The 23,318-nt window shown below is 44.7% G+C and overlaps 1 protein-coding gene across 1 annotated transcript in view; it reads left to right on the plus strand.

The window, feature by feature from the left end:
- PGM5 (phosphoglucomutase 5) overlaps window positions 1-23,318 on the plus strand; it is a 146,436-nt gene that overhangs the window by 24,834 nt on the left and 98,284 nt on the right. Inside the window, exons 4-6 of the mRNA XM_004591835.4 lie at window positions 2,311-2,436; window positions 5,713-5,903; window positions 6,457-6,611. Of these exons, the coding sequence (XP_004591892.2) occupies window positions 2,311-2,436; window positions 5,713-5,903; window positions 6,457-6,611 (472 nt within the window). The remainder of the gene's footprint in view (window positions 1-2,310; window positions 2,437-5,712; window positions 5,904-6,456; window positions 6,612-23,318) is intronic.

Consider the following 23,318-nt stretch of genomic DNA (forward strand, 5'->3'; position numbering starts at 1 on the left):
TTGATTATTGAGCTAGCGAAGCCTAGTTTAACACTTACTGATGGCAGTAATGCCTGCACTGACTAGTCTGCTTGGCAGCCTGCAGATGTAGTCTTTAACAAAATGACTTAAAAGGAATATATGTCTTTGGGGCCAGCGCTGTGGTGTAGTGGGTTAAGCCACTGCACGTGTCATCGGCATACAACATGGGCACTTGTTTGTGCTCTGGCTAGTCACTTCCTGTGGATGCATCTAGGAAACCAAGAGGATGCCCCAAGTGCGTGGGCCTCTGCACCTACATGTGAGACCCAGAAGCAGCTCTGGACTTGAGGTGCTGGCCTGGCCCAGCCACTGCTGTTGCTACCATTTGGGATGGGAGCTACATTTCTTCCTCTCTCTAACTCTGCCTTTCAAATAAATACAGAAATCTTTTTAAAAATGATTTTTTTTTTCCTTTGCAATAGAGAGAGAGAGAGAGAGAGAGAGAGAGAGAGAGAGAGAAAGAGAAAGTAAGTGTTGTTCACTCTCCAGATACCTCCAGTGTCTGGGACTGGGTCAAGCTGAAGCTAAGAACTAGGGATCCAGTTCAGGCGAAAGGACTTGAGTCCTTGGGCCATCACGAACTGCTTCCCAGAAAGCTGCAATTAGAAGCAGAGCTGAGACTGGACTCCAGGCTCCAGTATAGGGAGTGGGAACCCAAGCAGCATCTTAACCAAGTAACCCTTACCCTTCAAGATGAGACTGAAATCTGCTTGGAAGGACAGGGCTATGTGGTGCCTGAGGAAAGTCGGGTAGCATTAACACGGGGAAGTCACCTGTATTGGTTTATCTTTGATAGCTTCACAATTTTCTCAATAATCCAAGAAAACCACAATCGTTGGTAAGCTCAGATTCAGGCTCATTGCTGTGGCCACCTTGTTTCTTGGATGGATTTTCTAAAAAAAAACTTACGGAAGAATTTGGGAGATAAATATTTGGGCTGATTTATGTGCTCTATTCTTGCTGTTTTGAGTTGAGTAAGGCTTGAATTACATGGAAACACACCACTTCTTGGCATGTCACCTTAAAATGTCAGAATATGAACTACATGATGGGAACATTCAGTGTTTCTGGTTTTTCCATGCACTTTTGTTTTCCATATTTCTACTACATGTTTTCTTTCGTATATACTAAATGCTATCAGGCAAGTGGTTTGACAGTTGAAAAGCCAGAATGGAATTCCTAAACATGCCATCTTACATCTTTGAGTGACTGTTATTTACAAAGAATGCAGCACATAACCTATTATTTCAAAGATTAGTCTTTAAAACTAATATGGAAAGATACGCCTAACAAAATTTACCTAGCATGGAATTGATTGTCTTAATGTTTTTTAGGCTTCTAACCCGTGAATCAACTTTTAATGATTTTGTAGATTAGTACCAAAAGATTTCTTGAAACTATGCATGATGTTTCAAAATAATTGCTTTTGAGTGGGCACACATAATGCATTGATGTACATGCAAATTATTTTTGGATGTGCACTTGACCAAACGAAGGGACCATTTCGTATCACATGTTAAAGTCTCATCCATTAAGCACGGTACCAATATTCACTGAAAATTATTGAAAATACTTGACTACTTTCAGGAAAAGTACTTCGTGCGCCTTAATTACATCCTGATTGCCAAGTGTGAAAAACACATTGTAGACTCGGGTTTTGCATGAATTGTAATTCGAAAAGATGTGCTTTGAGTTCTTGCTCAGTGAGTTGTGCCAGACCCCGGAGAGCATCCGTAGTGAATGAGGACTTACTGATTTTTGACCTTCCCCGGGAGCTTGGCTACTAGACTGAGCAGGAAGGATGTTTTATGCAAATTCAGGGATACCTGCTTCATTACCAAGTCTGTACTGGAACCTGGCGTTTGGAAATAGACGCTGTTACTGAGGTCACTCCTGGATTTATTTTTCACCAGCTGAGTCCTCCTTTGGTCAGCCCCACAGCAAAGTAGCTAGATTTGCCAAGAATTGAGAAATGCACAGATTTTAAGGAGGCGATGAATGAAGGTGAGGGCAGGGGTGACAAGGCATATTTGTATTGTATTTCCTCTTTTGATTGATTTGTCATGTGACTAATGCGACCTTATTTATCCATGGTATTATATTATTTCTAATAATTAGTAATATGATACTATTTACACGGTATATATGATCGTCTGAAAAGTTGACTGTGCCTCGATGGAGATTCCATCCATAAACGAACACTTCCTGTATGTCAGGGTATGGTGGGGTGTTGTGAGTAGAAGTTTCTGGGTACAGTCATGACTGTCTCCCGTTGCGTCCTATCTTTAGTAGAGATCGTGGACCCCGTGGACATCTATCTTAACCTTCTTCGGAACATCTTTGACTTTAATGCTATCAAAAGTCTGCTGACGGGGCCAGGCCAGCTGAAGATCCGTGTTGATGCAATGCATGGAGGTGAGTTCATGGTTTTCTGCAAACAACGGGTGCGCAAAAAATATTACAAAGGCATTCACACATGTTGGGGTTTGAGATGATGTAGCTGGAGTTATAGCCACATAACACGTGATTGAGAATTTGGCAAGCTCTGCAAAATATCTCCCTTTTGATATCAGTGGGAAAAGAAAAGCAGATAAGTTCAAGGGTGTGTCTGTTAGAATGTGGTGTGGATGGAGTAAAAGTGTAGCTAACTTTTTGTTTTACTTGTTGATTATGGTACATACCTTGGTTAAAACAGCCCAATAGTTCATGACTACCCCTAAGATTTTCTTTTCTCCTGTTCCCTGCTTTCCAGAGAATGTGTTAGAAATACTTTTAGGTGATTGTTGGGGTATTTATCTGGCTGTCGCTAAATACTTTGAATCTATCTATCTATCTATCTATCTATCGACATACATACAACTCTGTGTTGGTTTTCTACTGTGTCAGAGACGTGATGCTGTGGAAGGAGATGGCTCCCTGCCCATCAAATCCAAGTGTACGTCGTGCCTACATCACTGATTCAGTAAAACCAGTGTGCAGTGTTCGCAGGATCACGGTGCTATTGGGCTGTGCAGTATACCGCATTTCCTTTACTGCACAACTTTCTGATTTCTGTGAAAGTAGTAATCGTATTTTCTCATTGGTTTTTGTTGAAGACACTTAGCAACGTTAATCTCCAAATTCTCCGTAGTGTAAATCTGCTCTTACTTCATTCTCTTCATTTCTGTTTTTGGTTTTAAAGATGTATTTATTTTTGTTGGAAAGGTTGATTTACAGAGAGAAGGAGAGATGGAGAGGAAGGTCTTCCATTCACTGGTTTACTCCCCAAGTGACTGCAGTGGCCGGAACTGAGCCGATTTGAAGCCAGGAGCCTCTTCCAGGTCTCCCACGCAGGTGCAGGGTCCCAGGGCTTTGGTCCATCCTCCACTGCTTTCCCAGGCCACAAGCAGGGGAGCTGGATGGGAAGCATGGCTGCCGGGATTAGAACTGGCACCCGTATGGAATCCCATCACATGCAAGTCAAGGATTTAGCTACTAAGCCATCACACCGGGTTCTGTTGTCTCATTTTCTTGGAGACTTGTGGTCTGTCCCACTCTGCTGGTGGCTCCCTTTTTCATTGTAGAACTTTATCTTTCTGGTAATTTCCTGCTTCTCAATTCCCTTAATTCCACTCTCTTGATCTACTCTTAGTTTCTTAGAGGAACATATTCTCCGGTAACTGTGGAGAGAAAGCTAATGGGGAAGTTAGTGATGTGGGCTACTGTCTCGTTACTTGGTTTCCCATGCACTAGTTTAGATACAGGGTGATGGAGTTATCTTGTCATTGAATATGGATCCTTGAGCTTCAGGCTGCTCAGATGGTTTTTGAGATCCATTCATGGTGTTGAGTAGGTCAACGGCAGTTCCTTATCTCTGTTGAGTAGTATTCCCTTGTGCTGATGTATCAGGGTTTGTTTATTACTTGTTGGTCAACAGAAACAAGTTTTTTGTTTCTAGTTTTGATGATTCCAAGTAAGATGCTGTGAACATTCACGAATGTGGCTTTATAGAAACTTGAATAAAAACCAAGCAGAAGATTGCTAAGTCACATAGGTATATATTTAGCCATACTTGAAAAGATACTAATGATGCGTGTTTTAAAACTTTTCTTCTCTATATGTAATTTATCCTCCTTGTGTGTTTTTCTTTAATCTTTATGTTGCTATTGTAGTAATGATCATTCTTCAGAATTTTAGTGATGCTTGGCTGGCTGGCATGTTTAAGAGTCCAGTGGAAAATCTGCCATTTGGCTCTGAGCCTTGGTGGGTCTTAACCTTTGTGGACGTCAGCAGCATTATCAGGGTTTGAACCTCGTTGCCTGGCTTGTGTCGCAGGCCCACTTCTGACTCGGTCACCTTCGCTGGGATGTCCTCAACCCGGAGAGGTGTGAGAGCCAGCCATACTGAACTACGTTAACTGAGACGAGGAGTGGTTGTCCAAAAGAAACTCAGAGTGCTCCGTGTAGGTGGAGGGGAAATAGATCCTAGGCAAGCAGAACCAAGGGCACTTACTGGTGGGAATTAACGGAAGGCAGTATGCAGCATGCACATTTCAGCTGGCAGGATTACAAGTCGGGCCCCCATGTGTGCCTTGGGTTCTACTCCAGGCCCTGCTCTGTGCATTGCGAGTGTTCCCTCCACTTGAATGGCTTCCCTGTTCCTGACCTCTCCAATAGTTCAATAATGCCTTCCGGTCTTCCTCTGGAAGTCTTGCCCATAGTTACTACTTAAGTCACTCAGTCTAGTTATTGTGAAATGATTATTTCATACCGCGCATCGAATGCCACCTCTCTGTCTTACACTGACAGTCACCCAGATACGTACCTGTCTAGGAGTGTTGGAACTGTGTCTTTGCTGTATGGTTCCTTCTGTTCTTAAGATGGGAGTTCCATGTTAGGGTCATTGTCAATGTTCTCGTACTGAAACATACTATGTGTTTTGTAAAATATGCTCGAGTTTATGTGCTTCCAGGGTTCGGTGTTTAACTGTGTACTGCAAGAGTTCAGATAGTTGCAGAGACAAAGGCCATTTCTACAGACCCGAGTACTTTTGCATACATTCATCAGATAAAGATTTTTTTTTTAAAGAGTTATCTATTTTTACCGGCAAGGAAGGTTAATAGAGAGAAGGAGAGACAGAGAGTAATTTCTTCCATCTGGTAATTTATTCCTCAAATGGTTGAAATGGCTGGAGCTGAGTTATCTGAAGCCAGGAGCCAGGAGCTCTTCTGGGTCTCCCATGCGGGTACAGGGTCCCAAGGCTTTGTGCTGTCCTTGACTGCCTTCCAGGACACAGGAGGGAGCTGGATGGGAAGCGGGGCCACTGGGATTAGAGCTGGCGATCATATGGGATCCCGGTGCGTGCAAGGCGGCGACTTTAACCACTACGCTATCGCGCCGGGCCCCAGATAAAGTTTTAATACATAAAAAGTAACAATGAGTCATGAATACATAGCTGGCTTCTTTCTGGCAACTTTTCTAAAACAAGTTTTGTGAGAAAGATTTTGTGGAACTGGACAATGATTAGCGCAATAACTTGTATATAGACGCTTTTCGATAAATAGTAGTATAAGTGTCTTATGTTGTATCTTGAAAAAAAGCTTCAGACTTTATCTTCCAGTTTATGAAATGAACTTTGGTGTTCTGTTCAGAACAAAACATTCCAGGAGGAAAGTTCTGCAATTATTTCACATGGCTGCGTGTCTTATTTTAGTTATGGGACCTTACGTGAGAAAAGTTCTGTGCGATGAATTGGGAGCCCCAGCCAATTCTGCAATAAACTGTGTACCCCTGGAAGACTTTGGAGGGCAACATCCTGACCCGAACTTGACCTACGCGACGACCCTACTGGAAGCCATGAAAGGGGGAGAGTATGGATTTGGAGCTGCTTTTGATGCTGATGGGGTAAGTAGGGAAGTTTTTTGCCTGCTGATCCTTTTCCTGTGTATTAAGCCCAGCGACATAAACCAGAACATCAACGAACACATCTGGAGTTAACATGGATGGGACATGTAGCCCCACACTGCCTCTGCATCTGCTCTTTTGTTTAATAAATGTGGTAATCGAATAGCCATTACTTTTCTGAGTTTCAGGTTAGCATTATGTTATAGAAGCGATTGTTTCCTTCAAAAAAACATGGAAGCAATAAATCTTTGTTATAGCTGGTCTTGTTGAAAGCATCTTGCTAAAGGACCAGCAGTAACCTCTGTTCACCATATGTTTTGGGGAGAACCGAGTCAAGTCTACGGAGGCTACTGGAGTAGTTCAGCAGGTGGAACATTACTAGTTGTGTCAAGGTGCTGGTCCCTGGACACTTGGGGATCTAAAGGAAGGTTCCTGTGTTCCCTTTGACTGCCTGTGTGCTATTGGCAGTAAAATGGCTTGTATGATTGTGGACATGGGGTGCTAGCTAACAGCCAAAGATTCTGTCTGATCGTTTTCATGTTGATTCCTACAGGACCGTTATATGATCCTAGGCCAAAATGGCTTCTTTGTAAGTCCTTCTGACTCCCTGGCCATCATCGCCGCCAACCTCTCTTGCATTCCATATTTCCGGCAGATTGGGGTCCGAGGGTTCGGGAGGAGTATGCCAACCAGCACTGCCCTGGACAGGTAAGCAAGGCTTTTGTGGACAATGGATGGTACGCCTCTGATGTCAGTATCCCCTTGGTTGGTACCTGACCTTCATCCTTCTTCTTACTCCACTGGGAGCGTGTGGATGCTTGAGAACTTAGATGCAAAAGTGGAGGAGACTAGACGCTACCATGGAGAGCCTGGTAACCTGAGCTTGGTTCTTGGTTTTGCCACTTATGTACTGTGTTCATCAGGCAGGTTGGCTAGGTTTGACCTCTCTGCCTCAGTTTTCTGATCTGTAAAATGGGGATACTAATAGTAGCATCCTAATATGGGTTGTTTGGGTGTGAATGAAGGGGTCTGTGTGAAACATTTCATAGAGCACTGGGTACATAGTTTGTACTACCAGTATTTAGTCATTTAAGTGACGTGAAACGAATATAGGTATTGAAGTTCATTTATTTTTGAGTGGTCACTTGTGACTCTGAGCTGGATAAAATGAGCACTGGTGATGGGCTTATTGAGGATGAAATGGGACAACGTAGAGACAATGGTTTGTTTTCCTTTACCTTGGCTTATGGTCCCCACCTTTTATCTGATCTTTTCAAGCAGTGACTTTTAAGAGTCTGCTGTTTCAAAAGATGTGTATCATTCCAATGATGTTAAACAATCATGAGAAAGGTGCAGTGTCATAGATAACTGGAAATCTGCCCAGGATTAGAAAGCAGGTGTTCTGATGTAAGTTACCCCTGCATGTGTCAGGGAACTACAGTTACATGAAGAGGGATCCTGAGAAACCAACAGAGAATCTCATCCAGCTCCCCTGTGAGTAGCCAGCAATTTTCCAAGCCGTGGCTACGAGAGGTTAGTTCTAGTCTGACAACAAAACCCATTTGTCCTCTTTTCTCGTGGAAATTTCCCAGTAGGTCTTGGTTTCACTTTTATCCACTCCTTCCCACTAACTCTCTGTTGCAGTCAGAAACCAGAGGCCTTGCTCTAAAAATCTCACAAAGGACCTGTTCGGATATGTAAGTGACCATTTCAAAGGATTATTGATGCTTGCTGGTTGGGATCCAGAATTCTGTGCAGCTCTGACGCGCCGATTCATTTTGGGTATCTGATCTGCTGTGTGGATTCCCAAGTGGGCTCTCACAAAAGACACTTTTCAGGCTTCTTTCCTCCTAGATCAACTAAATCTAGCTTTAAAAACCTTGATCTTGACAGTGATTTCCCACTTAGACGGTTATTATTGTTTTTGGAGAGGGCATTGGTAAAACCGTGGAGTTGTGCGTGTAAGTGCCATGAACAGGGGTAGCTGAGACACATTCAATAGTGCGCTTGCCCAAATTCTTGTGATGCTGGAAGGGAGGGAGGGGATGGGCTGTCCCTTCTCACTGCTGAATTATTCATATCAACTTCCCTTGTCCACAGACAGTTGTTATTCCTTGGAGGAAGACTTTCCTGGACTTTTAACTTCCGCCCTTCAGTGGCATTGAACAAGCAGTGTGTTCACCCCGGAATAAGAATGCGGTTTCATCCTTGACAATGGCATTCTTCTGGGGCTTTGTCCTTGTGGACGGATCTGACGTGTGCTTGCAGAGGAGTCTCTCAGAGTGTGTTTGTGGCCTGAGGTCTTCTCTCCACCCCATGTGGAGGCACTAAATAACCCTCTGAGTCATCACCCTTCAATAATATTTATGAAGCACCCATCTGTGCTTGGACCCGGGCCCAATCTAGGAAAAACAAGGGAAATGTACGCAGACTGGAGCCCTGGTTGTTTGAGGTCTTTGCATTCTCAGACAAAGCTAGCATCCTTGCAATATGTCCAGAGGAGCCCGATCTGAGAGGTATGTTTTGGCTGTGAGGAAGGCCTTGTAAGTTCCACAACCATCAACATAGTCGGGAGGAGAGACTTTATGCTTTTCTACGCTTTTTGATCGTTGAAGATTTCTTTGTTTGTTCTAAGGGCGGAGCTTCAAAGAAAGGGAAAAATGCTTCTGTGTGCTGGGTTGCTCCCCAGATGGCTGCAATGGCTTGGACTGAGCCACACTGAATCTAGGCACTGGGAACTCCGTTCTGATCGTCCATGTGGATGGCAAACACCTGAGTACTCATGCTGCCTCGCCATGCACATGAGCAGGGTGCTGGAAGGGAAGCGGAGCAGCTGGGGCTTGATCAGGGGCTCTGATGTGAGATGCCAACGTTGTATACCACAGAATAATCTGCCACACAACACTGGCTCCCTTCTAGCCTCTTTTTACTCTTTGCTTTTGTTCCTTTTGTTCACAGTTAGTCAGTTCCCTCATGCGGAAGCTTCTGTGTCTGACGCATGGTTCGTTGCTTTGGTGGAACCTACAGCCTAACAACGGAAGGCAGAGAATAATAAGCAAAGACAAAAAAAAGAGAGAGAAATAGGAATGTGACACATAGGCCAGGGGGACATAAACTTGGTGCAGTTATGGTGGTGGGCGTGGAGCCTGTTGCATGGATTGGGCAGCCAGGACAGGAGTTTGTAAAGAGATGTTGGGCAATGCCAAAGCTGGGAAACATGCAACTGGCCCTTGCTCTGACGTTGCCATGCAAAATAACTTTATGCAACTCATGTGAGATTACTTCGTTGTTGCCAATCCCCAGTCCAAAATCTGTACTGTAGTTTTATCTTGAATGTGCTCAGCTGGTTGTTGGAATCCAGACAGTGCTAATCCTGCAAGCATGCAAATATCTCCTGATCTGTGGCGACATTCAGTTCCTGCACATGCTTTAGATCTGTGCTATTTCACCCGTCAGATCAGCCATCATGCATGACACTAATGGGGAAGTTAGTGATGCGCGCTGCTATCTCGTTGCTTGGTTTCCCATGCATTCGTCCTGATAGAGGGTGATGGAGTTATTTTTGCCTTGGCAGGTAGATATGTCCAAGTGTCTCCTATCTTAACATAGAAAAAGATCCTTTATCACAATTTCCTAAAACTGCGGCGGATTCCATAAGGATCAAGGCAGGAGAGACTTAGCGTTCTCCAAAAAGGGGGTTTACTAAGAGAATGTAATAATACTGCCAACGGAAGATCCCTGGAGGAAAGGATGAGGTTAAGAGAAAGCAAAAATTCAAGAAGGACCAGCTAGCATTGGCAGGAGGCTGTTAATAGCCCAGGACTGAAGGTCAAGTAAAGTCTGGAGTTGTTGTGAATGATGGGCTGTCAGACAGGAGCTGAACTTTTCAGGGAGGGACACATAGCCTGACCTCTCTTCTTTCCTCACCCGCCAGTCTCCTGTCAGGGCCTGCTGGGTGACCAGACCCATCTGGAAGCCACAGAGCAGCCTGTTCCATCCTGCTCTGTTGAGAAGCAGGGCGTTTCCCCTTCCGGCTGCGATGAATGATACAGGGCTGCAAGGGTCCTCTGTGGATGTGTGTGACAATTCCTTGGGGATGCCGTGTCTGGGAGCAGAATGACTCAGTCAAAGGGGGGGCGTCTACCAATTCCTAAGTTTTTTGTGTCTTCATACCTAAGCCAATGCTATATTGTCTGGCTGTCTAATTTTTTTCCAGTGCAGATAACAGGGTGACGTACTATGGCTATTTTAATATTTCATTCTCCTATAGATGAGTTTGAACGTCTTTTTATATATTTTAGGTGGATTTGGGGATTTCCTTGTCTGTTCCTTGTCTGCCCCTGTCCTTGACTATTGTTCTGTTTAACTCCCAGCTGTGGCCTCATCTTGTTTTTGTCTTGATCAGTTTGTAGCGGTTCCCCGTATCTTCTATATATGAGATCTTTTTCCATTTTCTTCATTTCTACTGTTTAGCTTTTCTCATATTTTATATCCAAATTGACATGAGTACATAGATGTATTATAGATGATTTAAGTTTAAAATACATAAAGAGCAACGTTCCTGATTTTTCTAAAAAAGTTATTTTTCATCGTTTTTACTATCTTAGTGAATCCTTATCACCCAACTGATACATTTGGGAAGAATTCCAAACTTCTACTTTTTCCTCATCTGCGCATGGACCGCTGCATCTCCCTGCCTTGCTGAAATTGGCGACACGACTCCCCATCTTCATACATTCGCTCGGCCTACCCGGCTCCAATTTGATCATCCTTATCTTTTAGGGTTTGGACTTTATACTTCAAAGCAGAGCATAGAGAAATTGCTTTTCACATATCGCTCTATTTGAATCGCCATGGAAATAAAGGGCACTTCTTTATCTTGGGATTTCCGACTACGTTGAGGTGAGGTCCTGGTGAATCAGACTTTCAGTAATGATACATGAATATTGAGGCCTTTTGTATATATAAAGGAAGCAACTACAAAGCAATCTTTTCCTAATCAATAATTAAAAAATCTAGGCCCAGTGTGGTAGCCTAGTGGCTAAAGTCCTCGCCTTGAACGCCCCGGGATCCCATATGGGCACCGGTTCTAATCCCGCCAGCTCCACTTCCCGTCCAGCTCCCTGCTTGTGGCCTGGGAAAGCGGTCGAGGACGGCCCAAAGCCTTGGGACCCTGCACCTGTGTGGGAGACCCGGAAGAGGTTCTGGACTCCTGGCTCCGGATGGGCTCAGTTCTGGCCATTGCAACCACTTGGGGAGTGATTCAGTGGTCAGAATATTTAAAAAATAAAAAATAAATTAAAAAATTCATCATGTCATTAAGATTTGGTAAAACTCTAGAGGAAACAGTTTCTGGGTTTAATTTCATACTTCCATGAAAATGTTGAGTGGAAGTCAGGGTGAGCTTTGAATTTTGTGTGTTTTTGCCTTGGGATATTTTGCTGTGAAGATGAGAAATGAATCTCTGAAGACAAGGACTGGGTGCAGGTGAGCCAGGGAACTTCAGAATCAGTGTTTGCTGCCTGCCTCCTTGTCTGAAGCAAAGCCCGAATATACTGCCTGGAATCTTCCTTGGATAAAGTGTAACTTATGTCTGGGGTTGGAGCCTTTGGGATTTCAGGGCGAGTGGTCAGATTTATCCGTGACATAAAAGACAGGCCTCCGTAGCCTAACCCTGGTCGGTATGTAGATGGAATTCAGACAGCTAATGGAAAACATCAATAAAAGATACGTTTATTTTGGTGGCAGAAATTGCAAACCTTCGATAATACATATCTCCCAAGAACTTTTTGAGCACCAGTTATATACTTTGCAGAGCCAATCAGAGAAGTTGGTACAAGGTGATGCCTTTTTTTTCTTTTTCTTCCCAATTTGTGTGTGTTCATCTGAAAGAGTTCCCATTCCCTGGTCCGGTCACCAAGTGCCTGAGATGCTGGGGTTGAAGCCCAGAGCCTGGGGTGTATCTACATCTCCCTCAATGAATGCAGGGCCACAGTTAATTCGAGCATCACCCCTGCCCCAGTGAGTCTACATTCGTTGGGAGCTGAAGTGGAACTGGGTGTTGGACTCGAGGTACTGCCGTGTGGGAATTACACAAAATACCTGCTCATCAGTGTTTGTCAGGGAGAGAGGATAGTGACAGTTCATCTTAGGCCTGAAGAGACTTTTGGACCAGAAAAGAAATCATTGTGGCTTTTATACGTGACTTATATTTTGAAGTGTATTTTGTTATTCTCACCGGAAAACAAAATGAAGTTTAAAAGTAACTTTTAAACCCCTAGCTTCCTAGGGTCATGTTAAGCAGGCCCTGTTGGAACACTGCACAGGTGCGTGCCCCATACCATTAGTCTTCCTTTTTGTGTCAATCTGAGGGAAGAACAGTAAGTGAGAGACATGCATGGTGAATCAAGAAACTTCTGGAACGTTTGGATTGTTCCTCTAAGAGCGAGAATAAGAGAAGGAATGCATTTTTTTATTTACAGTAAGCTATCAGAATGTCTTGTTTGGTTGTTAGACAAGCCCTCTGAAGTATTTGAGGCAGAGCCTTGTGGCACACCGGGTTGGGTCATCTTGTTTAATATCAGCACCTATATGGATGCTGGTTCATGCCTTGTCTGTCCCAGTTCCAATCCACCGCTCTGTTAATAGATGGAAAAGCAGAAAGAGGTGGCCCAAATGCTTGAGCCCCTGCCACCCCCATGGGAGACCTGGATGAAGCTCCTGGTTTCAGCTCTGCCCAGTCCCCACTGCTGCAGCCATCTAGGGAGGGAGCCAATAGATGGAAGATCTCTCCCACTGCTTGTTGTTCTCTCTTTGTAATTCTGACTTTCCAACAAATCTTAGAAGACAGGAGTGTTTGAGGCAGGTGCTGTTACAACGTTGTATTTGTAGAAAAGCTATGATGCTGAGACGTGAAGTAGCCTGGCAAGTTCACAGGGCAAGGGAGAAGCAAGGTACAAGGGCACCATCCGACTGGCCATGGGAGTCTCGTAATTTCTTCCGTATTCCTGAAGTTGCTTGGAACATGAACCGATGTGGATGTACCTGAGTGAGTCCTCTGTGTGGGCCAGATTGGAGAGAGTGACATCAGATAAGGCCATGGGGTAGCAGTTACGGAGAATGAATTTTGCTGCAAGTTGTCTTGCAATTCTGACCCTGAACTTGTCACTGTTGTTTAGAAAAATCTCTGGAAGAAACAACTTCTGGTGTTAAGACTTCCTGGTGGATGTGGACTGGGTTTCAAGGTGAAGGTTTGAATTCTGTACCCTTGCAGCAGGATCTGCTTGAAATTGCAACATTAGCAGCAGCTGTTGCACCGTAGTCTGTCAGGCCTCAGTAGCTCTTCTCTGTTGCATTTTGTGTATCAAGAAACTTCTGGAAAGTTTTGATTGGTATGATTTCTCCTTGCCATGGGTGAAAAAAAAAATGACAATAAATCTCAACCCATGCCTACAAGCTCTACACAGCTGAGGGCGAAGTTCAGACCTGGGGAGCCGTCTCTTTCATCTCTGATCACGTGTCTGCTTGAGGTGAGAATTTGTCCTAAGGCCTTTTAGAGTCCCTTGCATTGGCGGCAAGTGCAAGCTTTCCTGTCCAGGGCTTAGATTGTGTCAGGATCTTTGCGTTTGTCCATGGAAAAGACTGAAAATCGACCCACTGTGCTCCCAAGGAAGATCTTCCTTGCTTCCTTGCAGGAGGAGTAAGTGCAGAAACTTGGGACCCAGGAGATGAGCAATCAACCAGTGTAGGATAGGTGAGTGAGTAGGAAGCCATCCTGGGCGTGGTTCTTAATTCGTTGCATCTCTGTAAGTCAGTCCCTGATAATGGCTCCCCAACCAAAGTGGTGATTTTGCTTATTACCTTCGCGTCTGCTCAAGCACTCATCATTGTTGCCCGTTTTCTTTTTACTCCTTTCTTGTTCCTCCTTCTCCTTCTCTTCCTCCATCTCTCTCTCTCTCACTTTCTTCCACTTTTTACCTTCCTTTTTTTCTGTTCTCATTTTTCTTCCTCCATTCCCTGCCTCTCTCCTTACCGACCTCCGATGTTTGCAGACCTCACCATCAACCAAAGCTAAGTTGCTGATAATGTGTGTCCAATACATCCTTCTAGATCCAGGGAGATCCGTCATTCTGAGCCTCCAGGATGTACCCACACAGTATTTTCAAAAGGCGTAGACTGTTTTACATGGACCCAGTTCCTCAGGTTGTGAGTGGCAAGGAGTGAGAGTTAACGATGATGTGATGGATATGGGGAACTTGTGCCTTTGCGTGTCCTCAGGTGCTCATTCCAAAATGGAGCTGGCTCTCTGACCTTTCCGGCTCTCTGCATTTGAACTGCTGACTTTGAATTCTGACTCCTCTAAATTCTTGGGCTGTGATCTACGAAATGAGAAGAATAGTGCTAGCCCAATAATTGAAGATTAAATGACAGTGCTTGGACCCATGTGATTCCACTGTACAAGCCCAGTGAAGGTTCTTAGCATTCACAGTGATTGAGTTTCATAGATAGCAAGCTGGAGCCTCACCAGAAGTTTCTCTGCAAAAGGCTCCAGTTTTTCCACGTGGAAGACCAGGTTTCAACCGGTGACGCTGCCCAGCTCCTGTTACCCTCTTTGTAGATAACAGGTGACTGTGTGGTGTTTCTTGCACATTTCACAGCAAAATGAAGGTTTTAGAAGACCCACTGTGTTTGTTAGTTTCTGAGATTACCTTGTCTATAATAACTATTAACTTTCTTTCGCTGTTCTTTGTGTGAGGTTATTTCAAAAAGCGTATGGAAAATGGACTTCAAAGGCAAGTTCATTTTCTTCCAAAACTTTTTGAAATCCATTCTTAGTTTTGCATGAACTTTTGGAAGAGTTCACATATGTATATTGAATCTTGCACTCAGTGATTCAGGAATAATAGAGGGATTTACTTTCTATTCTTGCCTTCTTATTAACATCCTAGAAAGTTGTTGCAAATGAAAACTTCTTTGTGAACTCCATTAAATGCTTCCGTACATATTAGATCCTGGAAGGCCTGTTATCTTTCGGGCCCGGCGTGGTGGCTCAGTGGCTAAAATCCTTGCCTTGAACCCGCCAGGATCCCATACAGGCGACAATTCATGTCCCAGCTGCTCCACTTCCTGTCCAGCTCCCTGCTTGTGGCCTGGGAAAGCAATAGAGGACAGCATGGAGCCTTGGGACCCTGCACCCATGTGGGAGACTCTGAAGAAGCTCCTGGCTTCGGTTGGGCTTGGCTCTGGCCATTGTGGCCAAATAGGAGGTAGGCCAGAGGACAGAAGATATTTCTGTTTCTTGTTCTTTCTGTAGATCTGCCTTTCCAAAAGAAGTAAATAAATCTTAATTTTTTTTTTTAAGAAGAGTTATCTTTCTGGGAAAATACAGGGATGATTTTTTTTAATTTTCATGCACATCTTTGCCTGCTGCCCAAGAGCCATTACATGCCTACACAGATCTCAAACGTCTTACCACGAATTCTGACGATGGGGTTTTGACTGTACATTGCACACAGATCCCATTAAAACATTTAATTCATCTGTGTGCATCTTGTAACCATTTGTTCATTCCATGATCTGTTTAGTAGTTCAGCCAAAAACTAGAGAAGTAAAATAAGACAAATGCCAAGACCCAGGGGAAAGCTCTGTGCTGTCCTTTGGAAATGAGAGGACACAGAAGATGTGTGACAGCGGTTACTAGTGTGCCACTGGCCACTCTCTTTGCTTGTCAGAAATGTTCATTTATGAATTTCATTTGATAGGCAGGTGGACAGACAGGTCTTCCGTCCGCCACTGGTTCCTTTCCAAATGCACACAAAAGTTGAGGCTGGGCGAGGCTGATTCCAGCAGCCAGAACTCAATCCAGGTCCGGCACGTGGATGGTAGGTAGCTAAGTACCCGAGCCATCTTCTGCCGTGGCCTGGAGAAAGTGTAAACTGAGAGCAGGAAGCAGGAATGGAGCCAGGAGTCCAAGCCAGGCACTTAGCTATGAAGTGCAGGTGTCCCGAGTGGGGCCTGTAACAGTTTGACATTCTCCCCTACTTTTTTTTTTTTTTTCTAAACAGAGTTTCATCCCCAGTTGATTGTTCTCATATTTTTTGTGTGTGCTTTTTATAATGTCATTTTGCTCACACGTAAAGTTGTCCGGAGGAGGATTTCTGCAGGGAGGCATCCGTTCCTTGGCTCAGCACCATCCCCTGAGAGCCAGGAGGTGCTGTGTTTTTTTCCTTGGCGTGCGTTTCTCACGAAGAGGCCCCGGAGGAGCTGGTACCATGCCCATATATGAGAAGGTCCAACGAAAGAGGAGATTGCCTTTTATATCAGTATCCTCTGAAATCAAGAACATTTCTCCAGTAACTTCTGGTGCAGCATTCGCCCTATTCTGAAGTATAGTAATGGCCCTTTTTTGAAAGACTTTTTGTATACCTAGGTTTCAGGCGTCTTTTTTTGTCTTTTGGTACCAAAATGAACTTCTCTTTCAGTTCAAATTTCCATCTTCCATGAACTTTTTGTATTAGCTTTCTCATCAAGAAATATTTCCTTAAGGCCTGCTCTGGGTTCATACAGTTTTGGGAATGAAATCTATGTCCATCATCAGATCAGAATGTCTGAAAGAGGCAGGTGACCTTTGTGACATGCAACGTGTAATGGTATAACAGAAGGCTCGTGGTTGCCACGAGGGAGCCAGTGCCTTCTTCTCCTTGGTGGATCTCACTCGTGGGAAGCCATTGTCTGCGTTGGACAGGGCCCACGTCTTCCTGGAGTAGCGCTTGGATTGTTCTAGATGATCAGTGTGGTCTTCTGAAACAAACCAGCCCTTGGAAGTACCAAATTGCGCTAGCAGAGCCTGGGCATTTTATCACAAAGACTCAAGTTCAAGTGCCAGAGCCATCATCAATAGCTGTCTGGTAGGGGAGTCACCTAACCCCCCTTTGTGACTATCTTCTCATCTTTGAAAGGCAAAGTGGCGCCCTCAGCTTGCCAGGCTGTCACCTAGCTGGTGTGGGATGACAAACCCACAGACCCCAGTGCAGAACAAGCATTTGGTGAGCGCTAACAAGTCGTGTGATGATGCCTTGTGCTGCGTGTTTGCTCCTTCCACGGAGTCTGCGGTTGTTGTAAATGATCGAGGAAGATCCAGCCTCTAACTCGCATTATTTGTGGGAGAAGTGAACGTTACAGAAATCTTGCTTCATAGTGCCTAAGCTCAGAGTCGCAGAGTTTAGAAAGATATCCCTAGGCTGATTTAAAAAAAAAATTATTTTATTTTTATTGGAAAGTCAGATATACAGAGAGGAGGAGAGACAGAGAGGAAAGATCTTCCATCCAATGATTCACTCCCCAGGTGGCTGCAATGGGTGGAACTGAACCAGTCTGAAACCAGGAGCCTGGAACTTCTTCCAGGTCTCCCATGAGCCTCCTCTGGGTCTCCTACGTGGGTGCAGGGTCCCAAAGTTTTGGGCCATCCTCTACTGCTTTCCCAGGCTACAAGCAGGGAGCTGGATGGAAGCAGGGCCACCGGGATTAGAACCGGCGCCCATATGGGATCCTGGCATGTGCAAGGCAAGGACTTTAGCTGCTAGGCTACTGCGCCGGGCTCGCCAGGCTGATTTTGATAAAACATCTTGTGCTACTATTTTTTTCCAGTCTCCTCCCTCAGTGATCCCTACTTCTCAAAGAGGAAAGAGACAGGGCCTGTATCTACAGGGATTGTTTGATCTCAGGGATAACTCTGAATCCCGGGGCCTGCTCACTCCAGAAATGTCGAGTACTCTGAAGTCTTTCCTTGTCCAGCTAGTCGTAGCAGCCACATGTCAGAAACCGTATTACCTCTGAGTGGTTGCAGGGGCCATTGTCTTCATAATTTCCTCCTTTTATACAACTGTGTGCTGTGTTATGTTGTGTTTTGGAGAAGAGCTGGCTAAATTGTTTAGTGATAGGTCACCCCACCTATTATTAAGGAGAACTCCAATTACACGGAGGCCCCGCTGTCTTATGTGTGGCTTGGAGAGATTGAAGTTGTTGATGTGTTCTTTGGGGGAGAGAGTCCCAGTTCGACAGGAAACATCTGCTTTCATCTGCTCCAACATCAACAAGGCTGATGTGATAGGGAACCCGTTGTTACTGAGTGAGTCCCATTTGTGAGGCTAGAACTTGGCCTGAGCTCGGGGCCCTTTGGACAGTGTGGTCCCATTTGTCAAAACATGGACGTAACTGACAGTATTATTGGAGTGCTTTTGGGGACTGTTTCGATGTTTAAAAGGAAGCATTTCCTTTCGAAACCTGGCTGTGTGTTTTCATTTCTCTCCATTTCCTTAGGTCTGTCTCTCTCTCTCAGCACATGTCCATTGTGTGTTTCAATGCTGAGTGTGTACCTGGGTCAGACCTAATTCTACAAGGCCACAGCCTCTCTCGTTGAGGAAGAAAGGCACTCACTGCACTCATATTCAGGAAGCCTTAGACAGAGACACCTGTTCCTAAGGGATCTCCTTGTCACTTTCAGAACTGGTTACCAAAAATCAAGGAAAATCTTATTATTTTATGCAAAGTGGCTTCAGTGTGTGTTATTTCAAAAAAAGACAGTTGGATTTGTGGAAGATGGAACCCAAAGATGGGCTTATTTTAAAGTCCACACATGTGAAGGCTTTTCGGAAAATTTATGGAAAATATGTATTATGAAAAATTATACGTGGATTTCAAAATCTTTATGATTTCAAAGTAACTACAAACTGTCTCTGGTTGACGCACTGACACAGACACGTACAAAAACAGAGTGGGGGTAGGGGAAGACTCTCCTGGGTGACACCCCCGGTCGACTGCACCTTACAGACTGGGACAGGAGAAAGCCAGGAGCCAGGAACCCTGTTCTTGTCCCCCATGGGACTTGCAAAGCCCCACGTACTTGAGCTGTGGTCTGCTGCCTGCCTCTCAGGGTTATAATTCAGCAGGAACCTGGAACAGAAATGTAGGAGCTGGGGCTCGAACCAGCACTCTGACGGAGCGCACCATTGTTTATGGCAGCACTATTCACACGACCCAGGAAATGGGAAACCACCAAAGCATCCATGATCCAATGGATGAATAATAGAAACATGGTAGACACACCCTCCTCCATCCCCTACACCTGCACACATAAGTACTGCTCAGCTGTAAAAAATATGGAATCCTGTCCCTGTCTTTATGAAGCAAAGAGGTGTCAGGAGGTACAGAGAAAGAAGCAATGGTATGCCGTGATGTTGGGGATTCAATTAAGGAGACTCACTGTGCTATCATGCAGGACTTCGTCCTTGGTGTCACGGGGACCTTCCTGCATTCCTAGTGACTTGCCTGGCTGCTTGTCTATTTGCTGGTTGCACAGCATGCAGAACATGGCTTGGTACCTAACTTCTCTTTGTGTGACAGTAAAAAAAATCTGGGCCAGATCGTAATTTGGAGACCTGGACGTCTGGACATATCTCGGGTCAGCATGGGATGTGCCTGTGGCCCTCAGGGAGAAAATCTGAGGTCACTGTTCTGAGAGGGAGCAGTGTGAAGGGGGCGTGAGACCAAAGACCAGCAGGTGGACATCTCCCATGGGAATGACTAACCCGGGAACTCGAATAAGAGCTTTAGGATTAGAACGAGGCTTGAACCTGAGGAATGCCCTGAGCCACAGGAGTGCAGACAGTTGAAACTGTGGCCGTGGTCTCGTTTATGGTCAGGGATGGGAACCGAGTTTGTTTTGATAGAATTCGTGCTCATTCCTCCTCCAAGTTTCTCTCTTTTTCACCTGATTGGAATGTATTGCTTCATCCTTGTTGCTATAGAACACGTTTCTATATTTCTTGACTGTAGCATGCACTGTTTTGTAGTATTTGTGTATGTTTATGAATTATGAACTTATGATTGTAAGCTCCTTAAGGTGGGAATATATTTATGTCATTTGCATATTGTTTTGAATGATAGGTAGACCTAGCATCCAGATATGCTTCCTGGAAGTAAATTGAATTGACTTAATCCCATCATCTTTCAGAATGAACATTTTATTTTCTGGAACCTAGAAATTTGCAGAACAAGTCAGAATTTATTGCTGAGATTAAAAAAAAAAGATTTATTTATTTGAAAGGCAGGTGTTACAGAGAGAAAAGCAGAGACAGAGGGTGGTCTTCCATCCACTGGTTCACTCCCCAAAATGGTCCTGGTGGCCAGAGCTAGAGCCTTTCTGAAGCCAGGTTCTAGGAGCTTCTTTTTGGTTCTCCCATGTTGGTGTGGGGGACCTAAGAGCAGACTCAGGTAGTTGACTTGGAAGTGGAGCAACCATGACACGAATCAGTGCCCTTAGGGGATGCTGGCACCACAAGGAGAATTAGTATGCTATGCCACTGCACTGCCCTTCCCTGTCCCCTTTGCTGAGATTTTAAAATGATTAATCAATTCAGATGACGCTGCCTTGTATTAAATTATGTTCAAATCTTAAATGAGTGACATTACTGCCAAATCTGAAATAAATTAGCCATACATAGGAAAGGGTCTGGTATCTGAGGAATTTGTTCCACACCTGCTCCTGTGACATCCTGACATCCTGAAATAGCAAGAGGAAAGCCAATGCTAGCTAGTCAAAAGGGGTTCCTATCTGACATTGTGGGTGGCTTTATTGGGAATCCTACCTCAGTGCCTGATGAGAATTTGTGCATAAATACCCCGGGTCCCTGAGCAGTGTTTCCTCCAGGCTTCCCGAATACTCACACAGGATTTAATTTCAACTACTACTGTTGTAACTGCCTTGAGGATTCTGCCTTTGTTAGTTTCTCCCCCTGGTCTTCATTCCCTTCTGCCCCTACCTGTGACCTCTTCCGTACTTTCTGATGCCCCTCTCCCCTGCCTTCCGCTTCTCCCTTCCCATCTCATCTGAGATAAATTCTATGCACTTGAATTCGTGTGCAGTTCAGGTGTCTTCCTGGGCAATCCAAACCAAGGTTGCTGTATATGTACTTGCTTTTCTTCATGTTTCCCCCCAGAGTACAGATCTAGTGGTTTGTGCTTGGCTATGAAAAGCAAATAGGAAGACAATTAAACCCTTCAGACATAAGGAGAACCCAGAAATGCCTCCAGCCCAGGCTGTTATCTTAGATTTCTTTAAGCAGGCAAATCTTACATGGGTGTTTCTAACTTTCCTGGTTATGTGTCATTTGGTTGTTTTGTGAAATCAACGGCTATTACCTTGGTTGAGGGAAGAGTTGATGAAACTAATAAAATATACAAGGCTACTTTAATAATGAAATCAGTGATTTATTTTGGTGCAAAAATTTGAAATCCATGCCTAGTTTTTTCATGATGCATTTTTTTAGTAAACTTGTTTGAATACTTCTCATATTTATGTATTATCTAAAAACTTTCTTGCAACAAAGTAAGCACGTTGTATTCCATGTCCCAGAAACCTTTTGAAATACCCTTGAAATCTGAAACCAAAGGGAGTTACGTCTCAAAAATGCTATTTCCTCTTCAGCTGTGAATGTTGATAGATTCTTTCTTTCCTGGTGGACTTCAGCAGTTTGGCTGGAAAGTGAGAATCCATTACTGATGGGAGGTGTGAAGGTTGGCAAGGCCAGCTGTGGTTACCTCCCACGGCTAAGCCATCTGTCCCGGGACTGATAAGAGATCCGCCCTCTTAATCAGATGCACTCCTGCTGAATCCCTGGGGAACTGTTTGGATGAAGTAAGCACAGCTTTTAAGTTAGGTTTCCCAGCAGATTTCATGAACCAGGGTTTCCCGCTTCAAAAAATATGGTGAGACATGCCAACAGACCTGTGTGTGGAGGTCCTACCGCGACAGTGAGCTGTACTTTGAGTTTAGTGCTGTGACGAGGCACAGGTGCCAAAGTCCACTCGAGTTTTTTCTTTTCTCTTCTCTCCCAGGTCCCTGCCCAAACCAGGAGACCTTGGGAAGGAAGCAGGGAAAGTCAGAGAACGAGAAGATGTGAGGAAAATGGGAAATGCATGAGCTGTGTCTGCTTAGCTGAAACGATCCATTTCAAGGAGCTGAGTTGAGAGTATGCTAATTTATCTATCCTTTGGGGAGATACCCAAAATATCGAGTGGGCATTTTTAGCTACAAACTAGGTTAATGAGAGGCAAAAGCAATGCTGGAAAATAATGTAATTCTCCACTTTATCATAGAGAGAGAGGTAAGAAATCATATAAATAATGTTGCCTTCTGATTCAACATCTACCTTCCTGTTTGCTTGACTTACTTCCTCCCTTTTCTGGTTACCATTAAAGATCACCCTTCTGAGTTGCCCCCCAAATTTGCTGAGATTAGATGATATAGACCAGAAAAGGAGCCTCTTGGCTCGGCCTTAGTTTGATCTTGTCCCTCCCCAGCTGTTGAATTTTGGGGTTCTTCTATTTTCCTTTATCTTAGCAAACCCCCAAAACAGCGGCTCCTTCTTGCTTGCCTTCACTTTGCTTAAGATGCACTGGTTTGGTAGAGATTCATTGTATTTGCTTGTTAGAGAGCAAGAGGGCTTCCATCCACTGGTTCACTCCCCGGATGTGTTCCATGGCAAGCTGAAGTGAGGAGCCTGAAGCTCCATTCAAGTGTCCCCACTGTGTGCTGCTTTCCCAGGTGTATTCGCAAGGAGCTGGGTTGAACGCGGAGCAGCTGGGACTTGAACCGCAGTGTTGGGTGTGGAATCTGTTAAACTGCAGCAGCGCTGGTCCCTTGATGGGTGCTTGCTGGTTCCCTCTCTGATGCCCCCACTGTGCAGGGAACTTCTTTGATCTCCCCCCCCTCTTTTTTTTTTTTTTTTTTTTGCTCTGTTCACATCCTGAAAGAAGTTAGAGCTTGGCATTCCTCGTCATATCCACTTGTTACTGCGTGTGTGCGTGATTACATTTTGTGTTTGTAGAGTTGGATCCAGGGCATCCCAACCTTGTTTTAAAGTCCTCCCTACCTGCCAAAGCGTCCCCTTCCCTGGGAATAATCGCCTAGAATGCTTTTCAACTGACTCCCCTGAGCTTTGCCCTGTGGAGTTTCTGTTCTGTTCTGCTTTGGTTTGTATAAAAGTATCCTGGGCTCAAAACCCAAGCCTGCCCCTGTACGCTACAGACAAGTGGTGGTATTTTTAGCTTGCTAGACCTTTGACTGACATCCAGCAGCACTGAGGGTGTGAGACGGCAGTGCTGTGACAGTCAGGCGCCATCACTGATAGCCCAGAAAGGTGATAGGAGAAAAGATGCTCTGTGTTCAAGACAGCACACACTCTGGCTGCGAGCAGACACATTCGGTTACTGCTGCAGCTTCCTCCTGCGGTCCTCCCCTGCCTCTGGGTACCCTTCGATGGGTTGACTCTCTGGCCTGCACGGCCAGGCTCTGAGGCTATAGTTTCTATGCCCGTGGTGGCAGCTCGCTTAATCCTGTCTGAGCCCAGGGCAGTC

The sequence above is a fragment of the Ochotona princeps genome, chromosome 31, assembly GCF_030435755.1.
Source record: "Ochotona princeps isolate mOchPri1 chromosome 31, mOchPri1.hap1, whole genome shotgun sequence".
Lineage (NCBI taxonomy): Eukaryota > Metazoa > Chordata > Mammalia > Lagomorpha > Ochotonidae > Ochotona > Ochotona princeps.